The following is a 25,429-nucleotide window of genomic DNA, read 5'->3' as shown; positions in this document are numbered from 1 at the left end:
GGAATAAAATTTCTTATCTATTTACATCACTTAATACAAAACCTACCTGAATTATAATGAATCGCCCAGATAGCGCCGGCATTCATCGGGGAGTGACTACACTTAAATTTACTAAAACGGATCTTTCAGGCAACACGGGTTCCGCCGTTCGGTTTAGTGCCGCGGGTGCGGGAGCAAATTCGGGTCTCAGTTTCAGTAATCCAAATTTTGGCGACAGTGGTCACACAACAGCAGCAGCAATGGCGGAAAACTACAAAGAATTCGATAAATCGGACACGTCCCCTATTATTCCGGAAATCCGGATAAGAACGTTTTCTTTTCGCGTGAGGGAAATTATCCTCGCTGTTGTTTCAGTAGTGGCTCTAATCGGATGTTTAGTGCTCATTGCCATTGTAGCGACTAACAGTAAATCCGACGAAAATACTTCGTCGGAAATGAGTAGACAGAAAGCGATTCGGACATTATGCACGGAAGCCTCGTGCCTAAAAGCGGCCTCATACGGAGTTTCGAACATGAACGCCTCTGTAAATCCCTGTGATAATTTTCATCAGTATGCATGCGGAAAATACCCAACTTTAAATCCTCTCGATCCGGATGTAAGCCAGAGAACCATTTTCTGGAATCTGTATTACGACAATGAAGACAAATTACGGACCTTACTGGAGGCATCAGCATCCAGGACTTCGTCGTGGTCGTCGGAAAAGAAACTTAAAGACTTCTTTATGTCTTGCATAGATGATTACGGAAAAATGAAAACTGGCGGTAAAGCTTTTATTGACAAAATTATTCAGCCTTTAGGAGGATGGGATGTACTGAACAATTTCAATGCAGCCAATTTCAATCTGCAGACAAATTTGCAGAAGACAAGCATCGATTTCTGGACGGCATCTCTGTTTACGTTCCGGGTCACTACGGACAGATATGACAGAACCCGTAGAGTTATTGAGGTAAGCGACAAGCTTTTCACATGATTTCTGTCATACATTTAACGTTGCGTACGTATAAATTTGCTTTACATACATACAACGGGATTGTATTTAATATGCACTGTTACATTTCTTGAAGTGTCTTTACTAACGGTAGCTTGGTCACTTAACGGGTAGAGACCAGCACATTATACGCACAGGTGGAATTAACATACCTAGGATATTGTTTGGATTCATCATTCTTGAGGCATATGCACATAAATACATTACAATAGTAGTAATAATACGTCACTTCCAATTTTTTGCCCCTGTGACAATGAGCCATTAGCATTTTGACATGTTCATTTTTTTTAAATATCTATATTTCCTTAGCAAAGATTGGTCGTCTTTCGAGCAAGTGTATAATATTTCAGTAAAATATTTACACACAACAAGCGGGCAACGGCGTACAAAGCGGTAGTTCTCTCACTATCCGAATAAAATCCTCAAAATATTTTGGCTCCAAAGCCTAACCACGCCCTTCCCCCATCCAGCCCCCCCCCCCCCCCCCCCCCACCCCCCCCCCCCCCAAAAAAAAAAAAAACAACAAACAAACAAACAAAAAACTAAAACATACATGCAAACTAACAAGACTAAAAACTAGGTTCAATTCTACTTCGTAATTACAGGTTTGCAACTTAACTTTTTTGCTATCGCAAATTATCAGTCAGTCAAGGTGTTGAAACTAAATCTACTGTTTAATCCAACAAATTCAATGGTTTTTCGTGATTTACCAAATCTAATTACACCTTCAATACCTAATACCATTCTTCAGGTGTGAAAGGGTGATAACAGGATTTTTTCTCTATTTCTAATAAGATATCTCTTACAGATGACAGGAAGACTTGAATTTTTTATGAGCCAAATGTGGCCCGAGGAAGTAAAAAGTATGTTAGAATTTTACGAATATCTGAAAATTTTGCACGAAATGATCATGAGTCAAACATCCCCGTTGCCATGGTTACTAAAAACTTAGAATACGTTCGCGTGCAATTCTAGCACCAAAACGCCTTGCCCATATTTAGATATTCCATTCAATGACATTCTGTTAAGAAAATGACGTTGGAGACGCCAGAAAGCTCTTTTTACTTTAATTTTCTTAAAAATGTTGGTAAATGTTAAAAATACAAATAAAACACAAGCTACACAAGATAATAAATTTTCAAACTCTTTATAAATATATACATTTTTAAAAAGATCAACTACTTAGATGAGTGAGGAAAAGAGAGATAAAAAAACCAGATATATCGTAAAAATAGTTATTTCATGTATAAATGTAAACATTCTCGATAAGGTTTTGTCTTTTAGATCAGGATAACTTTAAATAGAATGGACAGTGACAAATGATACAAATTTTCAGCCGCTGAAAAATTGAATAAAACAAGATCTTGTAAATAACAATTTCAGGGTATACCACTACCTTAAGATAATTATGTTATAACTACAAAAATACAATGGACCAGCTCCTAGTCATTTGTTTTTAACGCATATAATATGTCTTCTAACATTATTTATAACAAAGCCTTATTAAAACATTATAATTTCCCTTTGATCTCCAGGTCGACATGTCAGGTATGGGAATGTCATGGGCGTACTTCATTCGGGATACGACACAACAGGTACGTACTCTTCACATGTCGATTTTTGTCTACTTCCTTTGATATCCATTGGCGTAATTCATTAGAGATATGACAAAACAGGCACGTGTGTGTTGGTTTAAAGGTATACTAGAACCACATTTTATATTTGAAAATGTTCATCATGACTACGTATAGTTTATGTAAACATGAAATTATCATGTTTATGAGTATAACAATGCCATGCATTAGGTTTACAATAGTAAACACTTAATGTATGTAAAGCTGAGTAAAGTATGACTGTATACTACTGTTAAAAACTGGAAGTTTTTGTTCAGAATCGACTGTTACACTGCATGTCATTGTATTATGAATGTAGTTCTAAACGCAACAAGCTCTCCGATAACAGAATGTCCATGAATCCACCTATCATTGGAGCCAGACGCTGTAATCTAACACCACTATACCTTTGTTGTGATTCAAACGTTGTGGAGTGAATTAAGCGTATTCTAAGAAATAGTATCTTCAATAGACAGTTGAATATTAGAATATATTTGTTTAACACATTAAAGTAAATAGCGTCACAATTATTTAAAATTAAGCTTTTTTTTCTATTTAAGGACTGGCTCATATAATCATATATACATCTATATTTATACTAACTCGCATAGTGACCAAATAAAGCCTTTTTGCTGGAATTTTCACTCCAAAAATGCTTTAAGGAGACATATATGCAACCTTTTTATGTTGAATATTTCACTCATAATTGTGTTTAAATATTACAGATTCGGGACGATTACAAAAAATTTATGAGAACGGTGGCGCAGCTTTTAGCGGGAGATTCTGGGTTAAACCTGGACCAGAACATACTGGCTAACAAGATTCAAACGTTTGTTGACGACGCTTTTGACATAGAATTCCAGCTGGCTAATGTAAGTGTATCTGAAGCCAGTCTGTAAATTGGTATTTTTTCTGCCCTTTTTCATTGTGGAAACGAGCATAAATTATCTTATCTCTTTAAGGTAGTTCTGCACGTTTAAAAAAAAATATTATTCTGCAATGAAGATGGTTTTCCAAAGCAGCATTGTATCCGAAGGAAATTTATCTATTAAAGGAAGTGGGTCATTTGCTGGATTTTTAGACCGATTTCAAAATATAGGTCCTGTGGTCAAGTTTTACAGTTGGTGTCTATGGGGAAAATAACACTCTTGATGACATTTTCGCATATAGAAAAGAATCCGGAATGCAGTACTTAAAGGATACTTAATCTTTGTAGTTTTACCTATTTTTAATCATATGACCGAATAACGTGTATATGTCCATGTGTTTATTTTTTTACAATACATATCTTACATTGTTGCTTATTTATGCTATCTGTTGTTACAATTAACCTTAGGAAAGACAGCAGTGCTGCATGTGATATAACAGATTGTCTACAACATTTGTGTAACGCGATTAATGGCTACAAGGTTTTATTCTAGGCTTTCTGGCCTAATGACGTTGCACCGTCACTACCGGTCAATCAAACGTTAAAAACCCTCAAATTAAAATAAAATTTACATGTAAACTTTGATATCATAATCATATTAGCAAAGGAGCGTGATTAAATATATTTGATTTATGTTTTAGATAACAGCAAACACTGTTCCCACCGGTGATCCCCACAATCACGAGAAGCGTATCACATTGACGGACCTTACACAACAAACAAACAATGTGGTAAGTAGGTTGCGTGCCCTTATATTACTGACAAACTATGTTTATTCGGATAAAACTATATGGTAAGAGTACCTTACGTCACATACCAATGTAGTAGGCATGTATGTAAAATGTGACGGACCTTACATAATAAATTATGTGAATATACGGACCTTACATTTAAAATTATGTGAGTACGCATACGGACCTTGCATTATATAAACCAAATCGCTGTTTCTTTTGCATATAACACAAACTCTCAGCATTTATCTTTAAATGCATACATATTCTTTCTGTCTGCATGCACCTGTATGCAGACCTGCTACGGCAGTATATTTTATATGATGTTGCAAGATGATGGACTTGTAACGACAATCTGAAATTTCCGTTAAATTACGTATTTTTCCGATGAGATTTCGGCATTCTCCGGCCAAGATGCTCGTAGTCCAAAAAAAATCCGAAACGTCATTGACATTACGTAATTACACGGAAATTTCTGATTGTCATTACTGGTCAACTAACTTTAAAGTGTTACGTTTCAAATCTTTTTCTTCCATCTAGGTCGATTTCGTGAGTTTCTTCCAATATATGTTTGGTTCATCGAATGTCAACGGAAATACCCGAGTTATTTTGATGGAAGACGACTGGATACGCAGAATGCTGGCTATGGTTGGTGCGATTCCTGATGCTGACAAAGCTAGGTATGTAGGTTTTAATGCTATGGATTAATTCTATGGTACGAGGTTATTGGAATCTGTCATTTCAACTGGAAAGATACTTTTGCAAAGCAAGCAAATTTTGATTCAAAATTTACCATTAAGAATCAAAATAATTTACAATTAAGACCAAAGCTATAAGTAAATACATCATTCGGTGTAGGTTTCCAAGGATAAGTGGAGAAACAGTTCAAATTATCATTCTAATTTTATTAACAAATTTTATCAATTTTTTCATCAAACAAAAGGCCTTTATGGTAACTAAGATGTTCATAAAGTTTTATGCAAACTAGTTTAAACTTTGACTTTAGATTATTACTTTGCCATTCCTGAACATACCAAAGATAAATAGAAGATGGAACAAATGTGCAGACCGATTTGGTCAAAGTCATACTGTTTTAAGAAATAAGAAACTTCTTGTATATCCAGTATATCAACATGTAGACTTAGACTTTAAATTTCTTAATTTTTATTTTCTAAATTAGCACAAATTAAAAAGAAACGTTGCAGGAACATGCCTTTTGAAACGATATTTGAGCCGCGCCATGAGAAAACCAACATAGTGGCTTTGCGACCAGCATGGATCCTGACCAGCCTGCGCATCCGCGCAGTCTGGTCAGGATCTATGCTGTTCGTTTTTAAAGCCCATTGCAATTAGACAAACCGTTAGCGACCAGCATGGATCCTGACCAGACTGCGCAGATGCGCAGGCTGGACTGGATCTATGCTGGTCGCAAACCCATTATGTTGGTTTTCTCATGGCACGGCTCATATATTCTGCTCAGAAAAAACATCAATAAAAGATAAAATAAAGGTAGAGTTCCCGGAAGCACAGAGCACCCTAACAGGGTTTTTATTGTTTACTCAAAAGAAGTGCTTTACACTGGCGACTTTTTTATTTTTTGAGATTTCGATACATTTGTCAAAGCAGACACAGATTTTAACGAAACACACATGTTTGTGCGGGGAACCTTATCTTATAACTGTGTATTAAATATAGTAATAAAAAGTAGGTTGGTCACATGTTCTTGTGCACAAGAGATTAAGGTGTGAACTCATAATCTTCGGACACTCCCTTCCAAAGAATTACGCTGCACTTTTCTTAATTTACTTGATCATTTACTGTATTAATTAAAAGTAGATTTTCTCGTAGCATTTTTAAGCTCAAATTTCATATATTCTGTTAAAACCACAGGCGTATTGTCAACTCTGCGCGCTTGTTTCTCGGGTCCTCTTGTAAGATGATCAGCTAACGTGTGACTATGTAGGAGCCGCAGTACAAATTGGGAAGGAATCTGATTATTTTTTTTTATTCTCACCGTGTTTGTGCATATTATATTCTCGTAAAACACAATTATCGCCCGTAAATCAGTTTGCGAAAAACTGGCCTTGAATAGCACATAGGATTGCCGTTAGATGTTGAATATTTAGTGCATGTGACAGCATCGTGAATATTCTGTTTTAGTAAGGACAAAATTGTTTTGTTATGTTTTGTTTGTTAGTTTTCAGACTCATACGATTACACTTCCTCTTTCAGTATGTTTTGAGCCACAAAATAGTATTAATAAACACAGGCATTGATTTCGCTTCAGTTAGAAAGTTTTGTTCTTTCTACTTTGTTGTAATAAGTATTTACATATTAATCAGAAATATTGTGTTTATAAAGCTTTGTCGTCTGTTAACAAATTCATTAATATCCTGCCCTCTACTGGCAAGAATAGACTGACAAAAATGCGAAATAAATAAGAGAAGATTTTAAACTACGAGGACAAACTCTTGACGATCTAACTGCTTCTTAAATTTTCATGTTATTCTTCGTTGAATTTCTGAATCCATTGTATTTATGTCATATTGAAATGTTCTATTTTGTCCGTATGTATTAATCATAATTGAGCCGCGCCATGAGAAAACCAACATAGTGGCTTTGCGACCAGCATGGATCCAGACCAGCCTGCGCATCCGCGCAGTCTGGTCAGGATCCATGCTGTTCGCTAATGTTTCTCTAATTTCAACAGGCTTTGAAAGCGGACAGCATGGATCCTGACCAGACTGCGCGGATGCGCAGGCTGGTCTGGATCCATGCTGGTCGCAAAGCCACTATGTTGGTTTTCTCATGGCGCGGCTCAGTTATAGTTCTGTGCATGTATGTCTTGACCATTCTGATAAAACACATTGTAAATGGTTAAAGGTATTTCCAATAAATGAAATCAACCAAAACGTTCGGCAAGGAAGGGTAAAAATGTACAGCGTAACAGAATTTTCAGAAAATAAAAAAAAATCATTTCATTTGTAATTATGATATGGCGTGTGAAAATTTTCAGAAAATTTCAAAATTATATGGTCTGGCGATTGGCACAATCATATGCGACCGAGTTGTCCTGGGAATATATACATGCCAGCAGAGAATTCTTCGTGGACCAGTACGGCTATCCGTCATTCCTGGGAACCAACAAGCACTGTTTCAGTCTTGTTGATAGGAAATTCCCTGACGCCCTTGGTTCCCTTTTTGTTAGGGATCATTTTGCAGATGCAAACAAAGATAAGGTAGAAATAGCTAACGCTGTAGATGTGCTAGTTATGTAGATTTGATATACAATGTATTTATAAATGGTATGCTAGTATATAGGTACACTGAAATAGTCCTATGCTAGATATAACTTTCATAATCATAGCGCTGGTTATGGGTCTCGTGTGGGTATCGGTTGACTTCTATTGTAATGACTGTTTGATAATGTACCACTAAACAGACAATTTAAGTGTTTCATTACATTATATCAGAAACATTTTTCTACAGATATTTTCCAAGCGATATACATATTAATAAGGAATCGTGTTATAGTTTAAACTGTACAGTTAGTTGTTAAACTTATAATATGCCGTCATTCTTAGCGCGGGCAATATTAAACACTTAATGAATGGCTTGCCGGTCAATAGTGAAAACTGTTGCCCGGCGTCCGAAGGATGAAAGGGCATACTTATAGTTTTAATTGTGATCGTCAACCCATTCAATAAGTGTTTTATTACATAACTTGAGAAATAACTTTTCATTATTTTGCCTTTCAAGTTAAGTCTTTCGCCAGGAAAAATTTAGTGCTGAACAATAGACTGGTCAATAGTACAAACTATGAACCGGTGATTTATACAAGGACTCGTGTAATAACTCCATGACTAAAAGCTTCATATTAACAGCGGAAAAAGCTTGTCACGCAGCTAATTTTCTCGGAATAGAAATTAATAAATGATGTAAAACAAGGTCTTTGCCTTCTCTGAGTTGATGTGCGTGTTTTTAAATAGCCTACCATCATCAGATGGTGGGCTATTCAAATCACTCTGCGTCCGTGGTCCGTCGTCCTTCCGTCCGTCCGTTAACAATTTCTCGTTGTCGCATCTCCTCAGAAACTACTGGGGGCATTTTGACCAAACTTTGTCAGAATGATGTATTGGTACCCTAGTTGTGTCCCCCTGAAAATCAGACTGGTTCAACAATTTTTGAGTGAGTGATAGCCCTTTGTTTATTTTTATAATTTACATAGATTTATATAGGGAAAATCTTCTTGTCCAAAACCACAAAGCCTAGGGCTTTGATATTTGGTATGTAGCATCATCTAGTGGTCCTCTACCAAGATGATCCAAATTATTTCCCTTGGGTCAAATATGACCCCGCCCCGGGGGTCACATGGTTTATATAGACTTATATAGGGAAAAACTTTGAAAAACCTCTTGTCCAAAACCACAGGGCCTAGGGCTTTGATATTTTGTTTGTGACATCATCTAGTGGTCTTCTACTAAGATTGTTCAAATTATCCCCCTAGGGTCAAATATGACCCCGCCCCGGGGGTCACATGGTTCATATAGACTTATATAGGGAAAAGCTTTTCAAATCTTCTTGTCATTAACCTACAACATTCAAATTTGGACCACATGTATAGTTTTGAGTGGCGAGATGAACCTTGACATGAGTTGACCTTGATTTTGACCTAGTGACCTACTTTCACATTTCTGTAGCTACAGCCTTCAAATTTGGACCACATGCATAGTTCTGTACACCGAAATGAACTTTGATCTTGAGATTGACCTAGTGACCTACTTCCACATTTCTGAAGCTACAGGCTTCAAATTTGGACCACATGCATATTTTTGTGTTCTGAATTGAAATTTTACATTGATTTTTACCTAGTACCTACTTTCATATTTCTCAAGCTACAACCTCCAAATTTGAAGCACATGCATAGTTTTGTTTACCGAAATGAACTTTGACCTTGAAATTGATCTAGTGACTTACTTTCACATTTCTCAGGCTACAGCTTTCTAATTTGGACCATATGCACAGTGTTGTGTACCGGAATGAAATTTGACCTTGATTTTGACCTTGGGCTAGTCTTGAAATTTGGAACATTCAAAAATGGCTCAATGGTGGGCGCCAAGATCACTCTATGATCTCTTGTTGTTTTGGAAGTCGTGACTTTTACCGCGGTGTCTCTAATAGTAATTACAATGTTATTGTCTATACGTAGAGTTTCTGGATTTTTAGTCCAAGTGTTTCTTCTAAAGGTTAAATGTAGAAATATGTACATTTTTCTGGCTGTATTTTTTACATAAGATAAATATATCTTACAACTTTCAATCAATTTCACCCAAAAAATGCCTGTATAATAACCCTTCATTTTCAGTATTTGAATTAGTTTGTTTGGGTACAAAACCAAAAGAGATGCACATTTTTAGCCTTGGAAAAATCATACTTTGTGGATATTTTGACAAGCGCAAAACAGTCGACTTTTCTCCTTTACACCCAAATACAGTGGAACTCCTGGGCGAGACTAACAAGCCCTCGTGCTTGCGCACATCTCTTAACTGCTTATTAATAGGTAAATTACGGGGTCTGTTTGGCAATTTAAGTCTGAACTAAGACGGAATATGTTCCAGGCTTCTCATTTTGATGAAGATTCACCATATTTTTGGAAACGTCCACATGTCTGTGTTAATAGTCCTGATAAAAAGAAGTTTTAAGACAACGTTAAGAAATATCATCAGTTGTAATACGTTTTCAAAACCTTGCTTCTAGACACGTAAAATCGGCTCCTGATGAATATTTATTTCAAGAATACCATGATTCTTGCAGAAAACTGAGTAACCATATGATCTGGAGAATGGCACATAAGTATGCCCAGGAGTTGTCTTGGACTTATATTCATGCAAACCGTGTGTTTTGGGCTGATGTGTTCCAGACTGAAAGCTTCTGGGGATCTTGGCACCATTGTTTCTGGCACGCGGATCATAGCATGCCAGACGCTCTTGGGTCATTGTTTGCAAAACAACATTTTAAGGATAAAAACAAACAAAAGGTTTCAGTCTAGATGTAACTGCACAACAATCTGCTTCCGATTACACAGATTTTAATCCCAAATCACTGGCGCCAGATCAGAAAGAAAATGCCTCTGTACATGTTATACTCTACCCCTAGGTATTCTATAAGAACCATGGTCATGAACGGGAAAGTGCACTAACCCGTTTCAATCGTACATTTCTCAACTTAAACGCGCAGTTCGGTGAATGGGTACCTAGTATATTGAACAAGCGATAATTTATCTTCCATCGTGCACCAGTCACATTGTCTCAATATTCCATATTGCTGAGATTATCAACATATTTTATGCTTTCGTCAACGTTACAGAAAAAACTTGCTTGAACTTCCCTAATGAACATCCGGTCTAGAGGTCACGGCAGTGCGCACATGTTTGGCGAAACGTAAACAAACAAAAACAGATTTTAAAAAAATCAAAATTTTACACTAAAACTCGAAATGATGAATGAAATTCATCTTGTATATGATCTTTAATTTGAAATCGTACATTGGTCTGCGTCTGTTCTGTATATTTTATTCATTTTGCACATTTTGCTGCATTTTCACATTTTAGCGAACACGTGTAGTAAAATGACGATTGACATACATTTTTACAACAGCCAATCAGAATGGTTTTGTAATCTAGAACGGAACTTCACCAGGGAAGTTCAAGCAAGTTTTTTGTGTAATGTTGAAATTACTATAAACTACGCGTTGTTTTTATAAGATAAGATGTATTGAAAAATGTGACCGGTGCACAATGGAAGATAAATTACCACTTGTTTGATATCCATAGTACACATTTACCCCACTGCGTGTTTTAGGTATGAAATGCGCGATTGAAACGGGTTAGTATATTTTCCCGTTCACGACCATGGTTCTTATAGAATACCTAGGGGTAGGGTATAATATGTACAGAGGCATTTTCTTTCTGATCTGGCGCCAGTGTCCCAAATATTGTACATATATATGTCTCTTATTTTAGTATCTCTTTAGCGTTTTCTGTCAGTATATTCTCTTGAAAAGCGACTTTTCATTTCCTTTCAGCAGTTATTTTCTGTCATAATTTCAGCAAATATCTTCTGCCATTCTCGCGCTGTACCATCTTATATATTTCCTACATTAGCCCTTCGAATGTTTAAATATAGTTTCTACACCAACGCTATTTAGCACTGCTATAATTAGCTATTCTAGGCGTCTCACCCATTTGTATGCAACACTTGTCATAAAATAATAAGAAAAACCCGCGTGATTGAAATAAAATACTTTTTATAGCACAAATGCCGCATGCACGTGATATTATCTGAGCTCAAATGTGAGTGTAGCAATTTAAAGATACATTTTTATGGGGAGTGTTTCACGATACATACTTATAAGTAGAACTTTATATGAGCTATTATAAATTGCATGAATATTCATTTTTTGCACAATCCCGTATGTTTGTTGAAAAGAAGAGAGGTTTTAGGGCAAATGCAAGAAATATCAACAGTTTTATCCAGAACAAAAGATAACAGTTTCAAAACTAATTGTACAAGCTTTCAAAACTAATTGTACAAGCTTTCCTGAAACAGGTTCAACATATTGGCTTTGCGACCAGCATGGATCCAGACCAGCCTGCGCATCCGCGCAGTCTGGTCAGAATCCATGCTGTTCGTTAACGGTTTCTCTAATGCAATAGGCTTTGAAAGCGAACAACATTGATCCTGACTAGACTGCGCGGATGCGCAGGCTGGTCTGGATCCATGCTGGTCGCAAAACCACCATGTTGGTTTTCTCATAGCGCGGCTCATTTTACGAATGTCCTGATTCTTGCAGAAAACTGAGTAATTACATCATTTGGGTATTGGCACATACGTATGTCCAGGAGTTGTCTTGGACTTATATCCATGCAAACCGTGTGTTTTGGGCTGATGTGTACCAGTTTGAGGACTTCTGGGGAACTTGGCACCATTGTTTCTGGCACGCGGATCATAGTATGCCAGACGCTCTGGGATCCTTGTTTGCAAAACAACATTTTAAGGATAAAAACAAGGAAAAGGTTTCAATATTTAAGTAAAACAGCAAAGCAGTATGCCTAATTAGACAGATCCCCTACTCCTCCCTGTCATCACCTTATGATGTATTGCAGAAGCAATTTGGCTTTTTCTTAAGTCTGAAAGGGACAACTAGTGTTTTCATCTGGCAAATCATTGAAAATTGACAAGCTACCTTAGGCAAGAGTTGTCGTCATTTGCAGCAAACCATTTACACTAATTATTTCAGCTACATTGACATTCTAGTGCATTTTGACAGTCCTGCTTTCTGTCGAAACATGCTTTTAGATCAAAGTTATAAATTCGCACATAATTACAACTAGATTTGTGCCGAAATAAGAGTTAAGATCGAAGTTAAAAAATTCACACAAATCATCCCAACTACATTCTACTGCATTTTGACAGTCTTACATTCTGTCGAAACAGGATTTTAGATCAAATTTTAAAATTCATACAAATTCATGCCAACTAGACTCTATTGCATTTTGAAAGACCTTGCATTATGCTGAAATGGTGCTTTAGATCGAAGTTAAAAATTCACACAAATCATTCAGACTAGATTTTACTGCATTTTGACAATCCTGCTTTCCGCCGAAACGGGATTAAAAATCAAATGAAATAATCACACAAATCATTCAGCTAGATTCTGTTGCATAATACCAATGCTGCGTTCTGCCGAAAAAGGGTTTGAAGTCAAAGTTAAAAATATTATCATTAATAATAAGTTTAGTTTTAGAGATGTCTTGATTTTTGCAGAAAACTGAGTAACTATATGATCTGGAGATTGGCACATAAGTATGCCCAGGAGTTGGCTTGGAGTTATATTCATGCTAACCGTGTGTTTTGGGCTGATGTTTACAAGTTTGAGAACTTCTGGGGTTCTTGGTACCACTGTTTCTGGCACTCGGATCATAGCATGCCAGACGCTCTTGGGTCCTTGTTTGCAAAACAACATTTTAAGGATAAAAACAAAGCAAAGGTTGTAATCTAAATCTGATATTTATAAAGCCTGCTTCATTAAACAGATTTTTAGCACAGAATACTAAAATGTTGTTTGACGCCATTTTGGCGTTTTCGATTAGATATAAGCCTCGAAGCAAAGGGGCTATTGTTATTTTCTTTCCGTACTAACATTCTTATATGCTCTATTGCCCCGTGTCGACTTGCTACATATTCCGTATTAAATATTATTCAAAGAATGCATGATTTTCATTTTAACACATGTTTGTTGTTTGTAATCTATTTTCAGGAAAGTAGATAATATCTTTTAATTTGAAAAGAAATCTTAATTCACTCTTTAGGTATTGTACTGGATATCTTTTAATAACTGTGCTATTCCTTTTTAACGAAGTAGGTGTGTCAGCACGTGAATAACACGTACTTGTTTTACATCATTTTTGCGTTGTTTGCCCAGTTCCAACGGATATATAGGATTGTTTGTATTGGAAGCTAGTGCTATCATTCTTTGATACTTGACTATATCTACTACAACCAACAGTTTAACGCATTTTAAAAGATTCTATTAGAAATCCACGAGAAAGAAAACACATGGTCTCACTCAGTGTTATTCCCCACCGATACGTCCCAAGTAAGGTTTGGTACTTAACTTGAAACTGTATAGATTTTTATGCCCCCGAAGGGAGGCATGTAGTTTTTGAACCGTCTGTCAGTCTGTCCGCAATTTTCGTGTCCGGTCCATATCTTTGTCATCCATGGATGGATTTTCAAATAACTTGGCATGAATGTGTACCACAGTAAGACGACGTGTCGCGCGCAAGACCCAGGTCCGTAGCTCAAAGGTCAAGGTCACACTTAGACGTTAAAGGTCATAGTTCATGATAGTGCATTGATGGGCGCGTCCGGTCCATATCTTTGTCATTCATGCATGGATTTTGAAATTATTGGGCATGAATGTGTACCACAGTAAGACGACGTGTCGCGCGCAAGACCCAGGTCCGTAGGTCAAATGTCCTAATCTCTAACATCGGCCAAAACTATTTATTCAAAGTGCCATCGGGGGCATGTGTCATCCTATGGAGACAGCTCTTGTTAAAGTTAAACTAATAATATTAACTAATACTGATAACAATTAGACTCTAATTCATATTTGAAAATATGCACATACAATACATTATAGTTTACATATGTCTACATACAGAATGAATTTATACATAATTATAGTTTGCAAAAGATATACCCGAGTTACAAAGAAAACTAAGGCAAGATATTTATATCTTATGTCAGTTTGTCAGCTGAATGCATTTTGTTTAAACTAAAATATATTTTAGATGTAATTTTCAGCTAAGATAGTCTTAAGTGAGGTACACTCTTTACATTTATGTTTAACTTTCAAAACTTTCTGTTTGTTGTATATTTTTATAAGAAGGATTTCCATATTATTATTTGATATATGGAGTTTGAGAAAGTCTATACGAGAACGCCAGCATGTGACACAGGTGTATTTAGCACGCTAGTTTGGAAGATCTGTTTTTATATGCAGACAATTATTGCTAAATGACAGCCACCTGTATGAACTACCGGGGTGGCGACTATAAGTAACATTCTCAGGTGAAAGTAATTGCAAGCCGTGACCACATGTCCTTTAAACAATACAAAATCCAATAACGTGCATGCATGTACGTTTAGCATGAAAACATGTACTTCGGTATAAATTATCATGTATACACAAAGTTGCTTTGATGTGTATGTCTCTATACTAATGTTTATGCATGTTTGCTATGCTCATTTTGTTAGCATGTTTAACACGTGTATCGGTGCATTATATGTATGTTATATTACCCAATATTATTCATTTACCCGTGTTATAAATTCATAAGTTCACTGTACATGTAGTATTTCAGCCATACAGGTGAGAAATTCATTTAAAAATAGTTTTGTTTTAATTTTTAATGATAATAATACCCATAATATACATGTTTCATTTTGTTGTAGTGTGAATGTGGAGATTTTTTTTGTTTTTGTTTTTGAGATATTACAGAAAAAAGTCCCCTTTGTTATGATTGTAAATGTTGTACATTTCTTTTATACAAAGAACTTCTAAACTGTAAATTTATTGATAAATCAGTTATAAATATAAATACTGTGAAATCATTAAATTTAGTAGGCATGAAATTTGGTTAAAAATATTTCGTGTTGATATGAGTTTCTGGATTTCAACAGTTAAAGAAAAGATGAATGGGAATTTATTTCTTTTTTGGGATTTTATTTTGTTCATTGGCACAACCTCGAAATCCGCGTATATTGGTCCTGCTCGAATATTAATAAGGTCGAATTATAAATACATGAAAATGGGGTATGTTACATAAGCCCATTCATTTTCTCTTTACATATTATTAAAAAACTCCATTTCAAAATATGTTTGAATTATAAGTAAATAGTTACTAATTAATTTTCTGACAGGCTGAGGAGATCGTCAGATATATTAAACAGGCGTTAATTGATTCAGTAGACAGTAACAAATTCATGGATGACACAACAAAGCAAAGAGCAAAAGCAAAGGTATAAAATGATTATTGTACAAAGTTTTTTTCCATTCAAATTACTTGCGAACACTGCACCGAGTTATTTATGACATCATCGTGTATGCAAAATGCAATCGGACTTAATCCTGTATTCCAGGTACAACTGCCTTTTCTCCTGCATGAAATTGAAGTTGTATAAATGAATAATAAACATCACACGCAGGACATAATTTCTGATTTTCTTTTATGTTTTAGTTAACTGCATCTACAGATAAAATGGGATACCCTGATATTTATATGAATGATGCAGATATTGACAACATATACCAGCAGGTGAGTTTCAAAACTGAACAAAAGGAACTTATTAAACATGCTAACTAGAAAACATTTCTTATTTTCATTTTAACATGAGTAGTTTAGGAGTTTTATTTCACTGATCATTTTAACAGAAGCAACATAATAACATATTATGAAAACTGTGACAAAGAGGAAAAAATCCAGTAGCAAATGCCATGAGAAAAGAAGGCATCCGCTCCCACCAACCCAAACAAAATGACCTGTACACATAAACTAAACCGTATATACAATGTTTTAATTTCGATGATATAAAAGAACACTGATACACGCATTGGAATGGTCAGTGGCTTCATACACCATCTCAGTGATACTCCATGCCAACCGGGCATGTTTTGATTTGTAAAACACTAACGCACTGAATGCTGACTTTTGTCAAAAATCTATATGTAGGTCTTGGCCTATTCGACTTGCTTTTGTTGTTTGTTTACACTTGTTTTGATTACATTTTCTGTGGTAAAACAAACCATCATATTATTTCTAATAAATGTTAAATATTAATGTGACATACGTCCACCTTACTTCTTAACCATCACATGGCACTTGGAGCGTGTACAATATGTTTGTAGGTATAATTTCATTATTTTGAATGCCGAATCTCAGGCAAATGTAGAATTTTTAAAATAAGTGTTATATTTTCCTGGTTCTTTGGTACCATCCTTTTCAATGTTTATGCATGATGGGATTCCATTGAAGCCGGTAACCAAGGCAGTGAGAGACGTTGCAAATTTCATTACTTCTGATTAACACTTACCCTGCTAAATTTCTGAATTGGACTGGTCCATCATATAATTCAGGCAGTATCGCTTATTATATAAAGGGGTGTTCACTGAAAATTTACTGACGGAATAGCGAACAGTGCAGACCAAGTGCAGGTTGATCTTGGTCTGCACTGGTCGCAAAGGAAGGATTAAATGCCGCCAACATGCTAAAGGCTAATATACAAAATCAAACCTGGTTTGCTATTAGTTTGCTTGTTTTCAAATTCCAGACGAAATTCCTATCGATTTTATTGTCTTTATTTTCAGATAAACATCAATAGATCAGACTATTTCCAGAATTTGTTGAATTTGAACTTGTTCGATAAGCAGGATTGGACGCGTCGACTTACCACAGGGGAAGACAGATCTCGTTGGCTCTACAACTCCTACGATACAACAATGACATTTTATAATTCGTGGAACCAGCTTCTTGTTCCCGCTGGCATGCTGCAGTTCCCCGTATATGAATGGACTCTTCCACATTATTATAATTTCGGCTCCATGGGCGGCTTAATGGGGCATTATTTAGTCCATGCAATAGATAACTGGGGTATGACATTATTTAAATTTATTTTGAACATGAAGAAGTAGTTTACGTAACTGTAATTCTGTCGACACTCATACTAAAAAGGTTTTAAACACAAGTGTAAAGTTAATTTACAAAACTTGTACGCAGAAAAAAGTAACTTAAAACGAATAACATATGAACAATGTTGTGCCACTGCAGTGTAAGGTAAATTTTAGTAGATAAAGGTTTGTTTTAATGGTATTTAATCATCGTTTTTAATGGTAAGTTAAAAATAATGATATCTATAAAAAGAAAGAAGAAAACTGTTTTAAAGCTTTTGACAAATGTTTGATTTTTAGGCGGTTCTTACAATGAGAATGGAGTATATGGGAAGTGGTATACCAATGCCTCTACCGAAAACTATAAAAAGGTGGAACAGTGTTTTTCTGTGGCTTACGACAATAAAACAATGGGACCATATAAGGTTGTTGGCCAGTCAGCTCCTCAGTCGGTACGTGAAAAACAGAGCAAATATTTTGTTTAGATATGTGCGGTTCCGTATATCAGGTTAAATGTTTATTCTCGCCTTAGGTTTAGGGTTTGTTTATTATTCTGTGACCAGTGCGAATGACCGAAGAAAAAGGAAGGGCTGTTTACTGAAAAGTTATACTGTAAATAAAGTAGTTTAATCATGATAACACGAAGACATTCAGGCCATGTGAGGGAGTTCATGATAACAGAAATTCAATATCTCTGTGATGGCTGTTTTTACTTTTGGTAAAACTTGATTAATTAGACAGGTTTTTCATGCATTCTGTTTTTCTTCTCATTTAATAATTACCAGGTGTTGAGCTATGTTGTTATTTTTACAGTAGACGTCTTCGTATTTCTACTATTCTGCTTCGTATTTCTACTATTTTGATAAACAATACTACATGCATGTATCTCACGCACATTTATAAACATGCCATATTCTTTCTGTATAAATTAGTATTACTAGTATTCTATGAAAACAATACAGCGCTTTGTTTGTATGTGTGTAAAAATCAAATTTTGAAATTTCCAACATTTTACATTGATAATCTTCATTTGCCTATTTTTAAACGCTAAACCGAACAAATCTTAAAGATATCCATTGGTCATCTTTCGGTAAAATATTTTATCTTTAGATATTTACTTCAAATGTATTCAACTTTATCAAATATGAGCCGTGCCATGAGAAAATCAACATAGTGGCTTTGCGACCAGCATGGATCCAGACCAGTCTGCGCATCCGCGCCGTCTGGTCAGGATCCATGCTGTTCGCTAACGGTTTCTCTAATAACAATAGATTTTAAAAGCGAACAGCATGGATCCTGACCAGACTGCGCGGATGCGCAGGCTGGTCTGGATCCATGCTGGCCGCAAAGCCACTATGTTGGTTTTCTCATGGCATGGCTCATATATAAACAAAGATAACGCACGGACCTACATGCATAATTAATTGCCATGTCATAACAGTTAAGTGTTTAAAAAACAGCCAGTATTTTTTAGTGAAGTACACATTTATACTGTGTTGATCTATACGTGTATACAGTGTGTACTTTTTTTAAACTTAATGCATAGTACTGTCGATACATATAAACTTGTTAATTTTAACTATATTAAAAAATTGTTTGTCATTTTAGATATGAAATTTGGATCTTATAGATCTACACCTTTATGTTTTATAAAAAAAAAATAGATATAAGAAATTGAATTTAGTTCGTAACTTGATGAAAGATTTATTTTTCTTGTCAGTTATGAGCCAACATTAAGTTATGATGTTGTAAAAAATATGACTGCCACGAAAATATAGATACATGTACAAATATTTGACCTGAAACAGGAGCATGTTTTTATCACCAAATTTATATCTCTTTCTCTTTATGCATCTGACTTGCAAGAAAATGTAAGTTTTGATCTGTAAGAATATTTCGGTCTGTGAATATTTATATATTAATTAGTCAACAGTTTGAATATTTAAATTGATGCACATGCGTGTGATGGGTGTACACGTCAGAAAATATAATAATATTCCAGGTTCTGGTAAATGGAAGACGGTTTGCATGGGAGGGTCTTGCCGAGACGAGTGGTATAAGAATTGCATATAAGGTATAAATCTATTCACTTCATACCCCAGTCACACATACGGCGCGGATAGCTACGTCTAGTAATCCGTATCGATCCGTACCTGAGCCGTACGGCTTGGTACGGATTGATACGGATTACTACTATAAGGTACGGCACAGGTACGTATCGATACGGATTACTACATTTCTATCCGTAGCTAGACGTAGCTATCCGCGCCGTATGTGTGACTGGGGTATAAGATGATCTCATGACAGTATGTAATGGGAAGGTAAATGCTACCTTTCAGTAGGTTTTTCGCTCCAAGATTATATTGAAACACATTGTCAGACATTTTTTTGCATCGGTTATATTTCTATTTCATTGCCTGTAGATTCGTTTAAGCGTTAATTATGTCAACATTTGAAAACTGTACTGTGGTTAGGTGCCCAGACTTACAATATTGTCCTAAACTAAGTAAACTTGATTCAAACGAAACAGTATCGTAGTATTGTAAGAAATATTATCATAGTATTGTAATGGTGAAAATTCAAACGAAACGTTACCGAAGTATTATAATGATTAAAATTAAAACGAGATGTTATCATAGCGACATAATGAAATTCACCTTATGAAACTAGAAACTGCGTTAGAAAATTAACATACATATGCATTAACATTACGTAAACATTAACATTACTAGTTGCTGTTGCAATTATAGGCTTACAAGAAATGGATTGCAGACAACGGCGAGGAGAAACCCACACCTACACCACATTATACCAACGACCAAAGTTTCTTCCTGGCGTTTGCACAAGTAATGTTTAAATTTGCCTATCAGTTTAGGTTTCTTACTGGAATTAAAATAATTTTTCTTCCCGTTAGTTCAAGTATGGATGAAACACAAAATATTTTGATTCTAACCAGTTTTGTTATATTTCAATAAAAGTGATTACACGTTTAATAAATAAACTCATTTTAACCATTTTTTGTGATAATTCTATAAAGATACAAAGGAAATATCAATTACTGCAATTTACTGGTATCTGGCATGACTTTTTCATTACTATGATATTGGCAGAGAATGATTGTCAATAACACCAAATAAACGAATTCTTTCAGTTTATTGCACATATCTTTTTATTTTGGTATTATTTTTGTTTGCTGCTTTTTACTATACGTCTTTGCTGTTGGACATGGCCTTGCTCCTCGGCCTTTTAGGCATATTTACACATAATATTATCATTTCGAATGTGATAAGAATAAAAACATCAGCAATGTATTTGTATATATTATTACCAACAATTTCAACTTAATCCGTATTATCAAATACGATATTTTTTCGTGACTTCTTTACAGTTATTTAAGATTTCTTTGACGGCAAGTTAATATTATATGCATTATTATGTCTCCCCCAGGAGACATATTGTTTTTGCCCTGTCCGTCCGTCCGTCTGTCCGTCCGTCCGTCCGTACGTAACACTTCATTTCCGAGCAATAACTGGAGAACCGTTTGACCTAGAACCTTCAAACTTCATAGGGTTGTAGAGCTGCTAGAGTAGACGACCCCTATTGATTTTGGGGTCACTCCGTCAAAGGTCAAGGTCACAGGGGCCTGAACATTGAAAACCATTTCCGATCAATAACTAGAGAACCACTTGACCCAGAATGTTGAAACTTCATAGGATGATTGATCATGAAGAGTAGATGACCCCAATTGATTTTGGGGTCACTCCGTCAAAGGTCAAGATCACAGGGGCCTGAACATTGAAAACCATTTCCGATCAATAACTAGAGAACCACTTGACCCTGAATGTTGAATCTTAATAGGATGATTGGTCATGAAGAGTAGATGACCCCTATTGATTTTGGGGTCACTCCGTCAAAGGTCAAGGTCATAGGGGCCTGAACATTGAAAACCATTTCCGATCAATAACTAGAGAACCACTTGACCCAGAATGTTGAAACTTCATAGGATGATTTTACATGCAAAGTAGATGACACCTATCGATTTTGGGGTCACTCTATGAAAGGTCAAGGTCACAGGGACCTGAACATTGAAAACCATTTCCGGTCAGTAACTTGAGAACCACTTGACCCAGAATGTTGAAACTTAATAGGATGATTTGTCATGCAGAGTAGATGACCCCTAACGATTTTGGGGTCACTCTGTGAAAGGTCAAGGTCACAGGGGCCCGAACATTGAAAACCATTTCCGGTCAGTAACTTGAGAACCACTTGACCCAGAATGATGAAACTTCATAGGATGATTGGTCATGAAGAGTAGATGACCCCTAACGATTTTACGGTCACTCTGTTAAAGGTCAAGGCCACAGGGGCCTGAACATGGAAAACCATTTCCAATCAATAACTTGAGAACCTCTCGACCCAGAATGTTGAAACTTCATAGGATGATTGTTCATGCAGAGTAAATGACCCCTATTGTTTTTGGGGTCACTCCGTTAAAAGTCAAGGTCACAGGGGCCTGAACATTGATAACCAGTTCCGATCAATAACTTAAGAACCACTTGACCCAGAATGTTGAAACTTCATAGGATGATTGAACATGCAGAGTAGATGACCCCTATTGATTTTTGGGTCAGACTATTAAAGTTCAAGGTCACAGTGGCCTGTTCATGTAAAATCATTTTTTGGAAATAACTTGAGAACCACTTGACCTACAATGTTGAAACTTAATAGGATGATTGGACATGCAGAGTAGATGACCCCTATTTATTTTGAGGTTACTTGATCAAAGGTCAAGGTCACAGGAGCCTGAACAGTGACTTGAGAACCACTAGGCCAAGAGTGTTGAAATTTAGCGGGATGACTGGACATGCCAAGTAGATGATCCCTATTGCAGCCAACCATCAGTGACTTTCGCTTCTGACCCCTATTGACTTCTTGCCTATAGGACTTTGCATTGGGGGAGACATGCGCTTTTTTACAAAAGCATTTTCTAGTTTTCCTCTGTTTAAAAGCGAATCGTAAGAAGACTAACTTTTCTTTCAGACAAATTGTTTCACAAGAACAGATGCTTTGAGCTATTATTATGCCCAGGTGCAAAGATTGCCAGAAGATGTTAGGTAAGCCAAGAAGTGGTTCATAAATTCATTTTAGAAATAATCTTACGCTAAAATGGGCTTGTGACAAGTAGTTGACATTTCAGTGCTGGCATATACGAACGCGGCAATGAATTACACATTTAAAGAAAACTTCACGAAAGGCTTTCGAATACATGCATATTAGACGTGTTCATCAACTAATTTAAATTGGAGACGATGATGATTAACATTCAAAATTTGTTTGGATTCGCGTGTACCTATATATTTTGTATCGAAAATTACACCCTGGCAAGAATGATCTGTTTTACAGTATACGGTACCGTTTATTAGCTCACTCGAGCAATGCTCAGGTGAGTTTTTCTGATCACTCGATGTCCGGCGTCCGTCGTCTGTCTGTCTGTCTGTCGTCTGTCAACATTTAGCTTGTGTATGCGATAGAGGCTGTAATTTTCAACTGATCTTCATGAAATTTGGTCAGAATGATCACCTTGATAAAATCTAGGCCGAGTTTGAAAATGGGTCATCTGGGGTCAAAAACTAGGTCACTAGGTCAAATCAAAGAAAAACCTTGTGTATGCGATAGAGGCTGTATTTTTCAGTTGATCTTCATGGATTTTGGTTAGAGTGATAACCTTGAAAGAATCTAGGCCTAGTTCGAAAATGGGTCATCTGGGATCAGAAACTAGGTCACTAGATCAAATCAAAGAAAAATCTTGTGTATGCGATAGAGGCTGTTTTTTTTTCAGTTGAGGTTCATGAATATTAGTCAGAGTGATTACCTTGATAAAATCTAGGCCGAGTTCGAAAATGGGTCATCTGGGGGCAAAAACTAGGTCACTAGGTCAAATCAAAGAAAAATCTTGTGTATGCGATAGAGGCTGTATTTTTCAATTAATCTTCATGAGTATTGGTCAGAATGATTGCATTGATAAAATCTAGGCCGAATTTGAAAATGGGTCATCTGGGGTCAAAAACTAGGTCACTAGGTCAAATCAAAGAAAAACCTTGTGTATGCGATAGAGGCTGTATTTTTTAATTAATCTTCATGAATATTGGTCAGAATGATTGCATTGATGAAATTTAGGCCGAGTTCGAAAATGGATCATCTGGGGTCAAAAACTAGGTCACTAGGTCAAATCAAAGAAAAACCTGGATCATCTGGGGTCAAAAACTAGGTCACTAGGTCAAATCAAAGAAAAACCTTGTGTATGCGATAGAGGCTGTATTTTTCAATAGGTATTCATGAAATTTCATCAGAATGATTGCCTTGATTAATTCTACGTTGAGTTTGATTATGTGTCATCGGACTCAAAAAGTAGGTCACGAGGTCAAATCAAAGAAAAACCTTCTGTATACGATAGAGGCTGTATTTTTCAATTAATGTTCATGAAATTTGGTCAGAATGATCAAGTTCAATTATGGGTCATCTGGGTCAAAAAGTAGGTCACTAGGTTTAATCAAAGAAAAACCTTGTGTATGCGATAGAGGCTGTATTTTTCAACTGATCTTCACGAAATTTTGTCAGAATGATAGCATTGATGAAATGTAGGTCAAGTTCGAATATGGGTCATCTGGGTTTAAAAACTAGGTCACTAAGTCAAATCAAGGAAACCCTTGTGTATGCAATAGGGACTGCATTTTACACTGGATTTCATAAAATTTGGTCAGAATAGTTGGCTTGATGAAATCTAGGTCAAATTCGAATATGGGTAGTCTGGGGTCAAAAACTAGGTGACTAGGTCAAATCAAAGAAAATACTTATTTATACTCAAGGTTTTTTGCTCCAATTTTAGATATATTTGGTCAGAATATTTTTTTACATGAAATCATTAGGTCAAACATGTTTACACTAGCTGTTGTTGTGTGTTTCTCAGGTGAGCGACCTAGGGCCATCTTGGCCCTCTTGTACTGTACCTTGTTATAGGCTGCAAAATGCCAAACTTATGTTCAGCTGACTATCTGTGTAAGTGGTGTTTGTGTGTGTTTGTTATATACTGAATTATATATTTTCAGGACAAATACGGCGTTGTCCCTATTAGACGAGTTCACACAGGCTTTTAACTGTCCCGCAGGATCAGCGATGAATTCGGTAAAAAAATGTGATACTTTTTAATGTGTATAAATCTGGAAAAGAAACACTTTATATTCGGACAAAATACTCAAACAATATGGCTCGAATGAACTTGTACATTTTTCTGATTATCTTATTTAGGGAGTTTCGTCAGCGTTCAAACTCGGATATTGATTCTCAAGACGGCAAAATTTTGATTGTCTATACTTCTGTTTAAATATCAAGGGTTTTGTCGAAATGTGGCGTTAATGTTGACTGAACACTGGAATTGGAATTCCTTTTTTCTAATTTATTGATATGATTTTCATATATTGATTTTGAAAGACGTAAAAAATTATTATCCTGTAGAAAGCGACTAGCATTTTGTTTATCATAAAATGTGCTTCTTCAAATCGTAAACACGTATATACCAGTAATATGATATTTTGTAAAATGTCAGATGTGTATATAAACCTTACTACATATAATTACATAACGTATTAAGTAAGCAATATAGAATATGTAAATGATAAAACAGTTGGTATAATAGTGCTTTGAACAGCAACTATTCAAATGAAATATTATTATTATGCTATAAGGTTTTTGAGTGGTGTGTGTATCTGCCTTTCCAGTAAAAGAAAATCGTGCACTCACTACGTCTGACAGAAAGTATTATACCCCATTTTTTTTTCAAAACGCATTTGTTGTAAATAAAAGCCAGTGAAACAAATTTAATCTCCTTACGAAACTTTCTTATGTTGTATATATGTATGTATCCGCATTGTCATTGAA

General features: G+C 35.8%; 1 protein-coding gene across 4 annotated transcripts; it reads left to right on the top strand.

The window, feature by feature from the left end:
* The first annotated feature begins 41 nt into the window (after positions 1 to 41).
* LOC123537053 (endothelin-converting enzyme homolog) lies at positions 42 to 25,429 on the top strand. Of its 4 annotated transcripts, none has more exons than XM_045320599.2 (14): positions 42 to 947; positions 2,525 to 2,584; positions 3,328 to 3,474; positions 4,172 to 4,261; positions 4,802 to 4,941; positions 12,113 to 12,335; positions 15,751 to 15,849; positions 16,068 to 16,145; positions 17,195 to 17,477; positions 17,795 to 17,946; positions 19,497 to 19,568; positions 20,245 to 20,340; positions 22,535 to 22,608; positions 24,601 to 25,429. In XM_045320599.2, the coding sequence occupies exons 1-14, from the start codon at positions 57 to 59 to the stop codon at positions 24,698 to 24,700; spliced, it is 2,505 nt and encodes an 834-aa protein (XP_045176534.2). In that variant the 5' UTR covers positions 42 to 56; the 3' UTR covers positions 24,701 to 25,429. The 4 variants fall into 4 exon arrangements, with proteins under 4 accessions (XP_045176534.2, XP_045176532.2, XP_045176533.2 ...); XM_045320597.2 differs by lacking the exon at positions 12,113 to 12,335 and adding an exon at positions 7,278 to 7,500; XM_045320598.2 differs by lacking the exon at positions 12,113 to 12,335 and adding an exon at positions 13,087 to 13,309 and having other exon boundaries at positions 24,601 to 25,428.

Source organism: Mercenaria mercenaria, chromosome 17 (assembly GCF_021730395.1).
Source record: "Mercenaria mercenaria strain notata chromosome 17, MADL_Memer_1, whole genome shotgun sequence".
NCBI classification, from domain to species: Eukaryota; Metazoa; Mollusca; class Bivalvia; order Venerida; family Veneridae; genus Mercenaria; species Mercenaria mercenaria.
The sequence above is the reverse complement of the archived record's forward strand: the minus strand, read 5'-3'. Positions and strand labels throughout refer to the sequence as shown.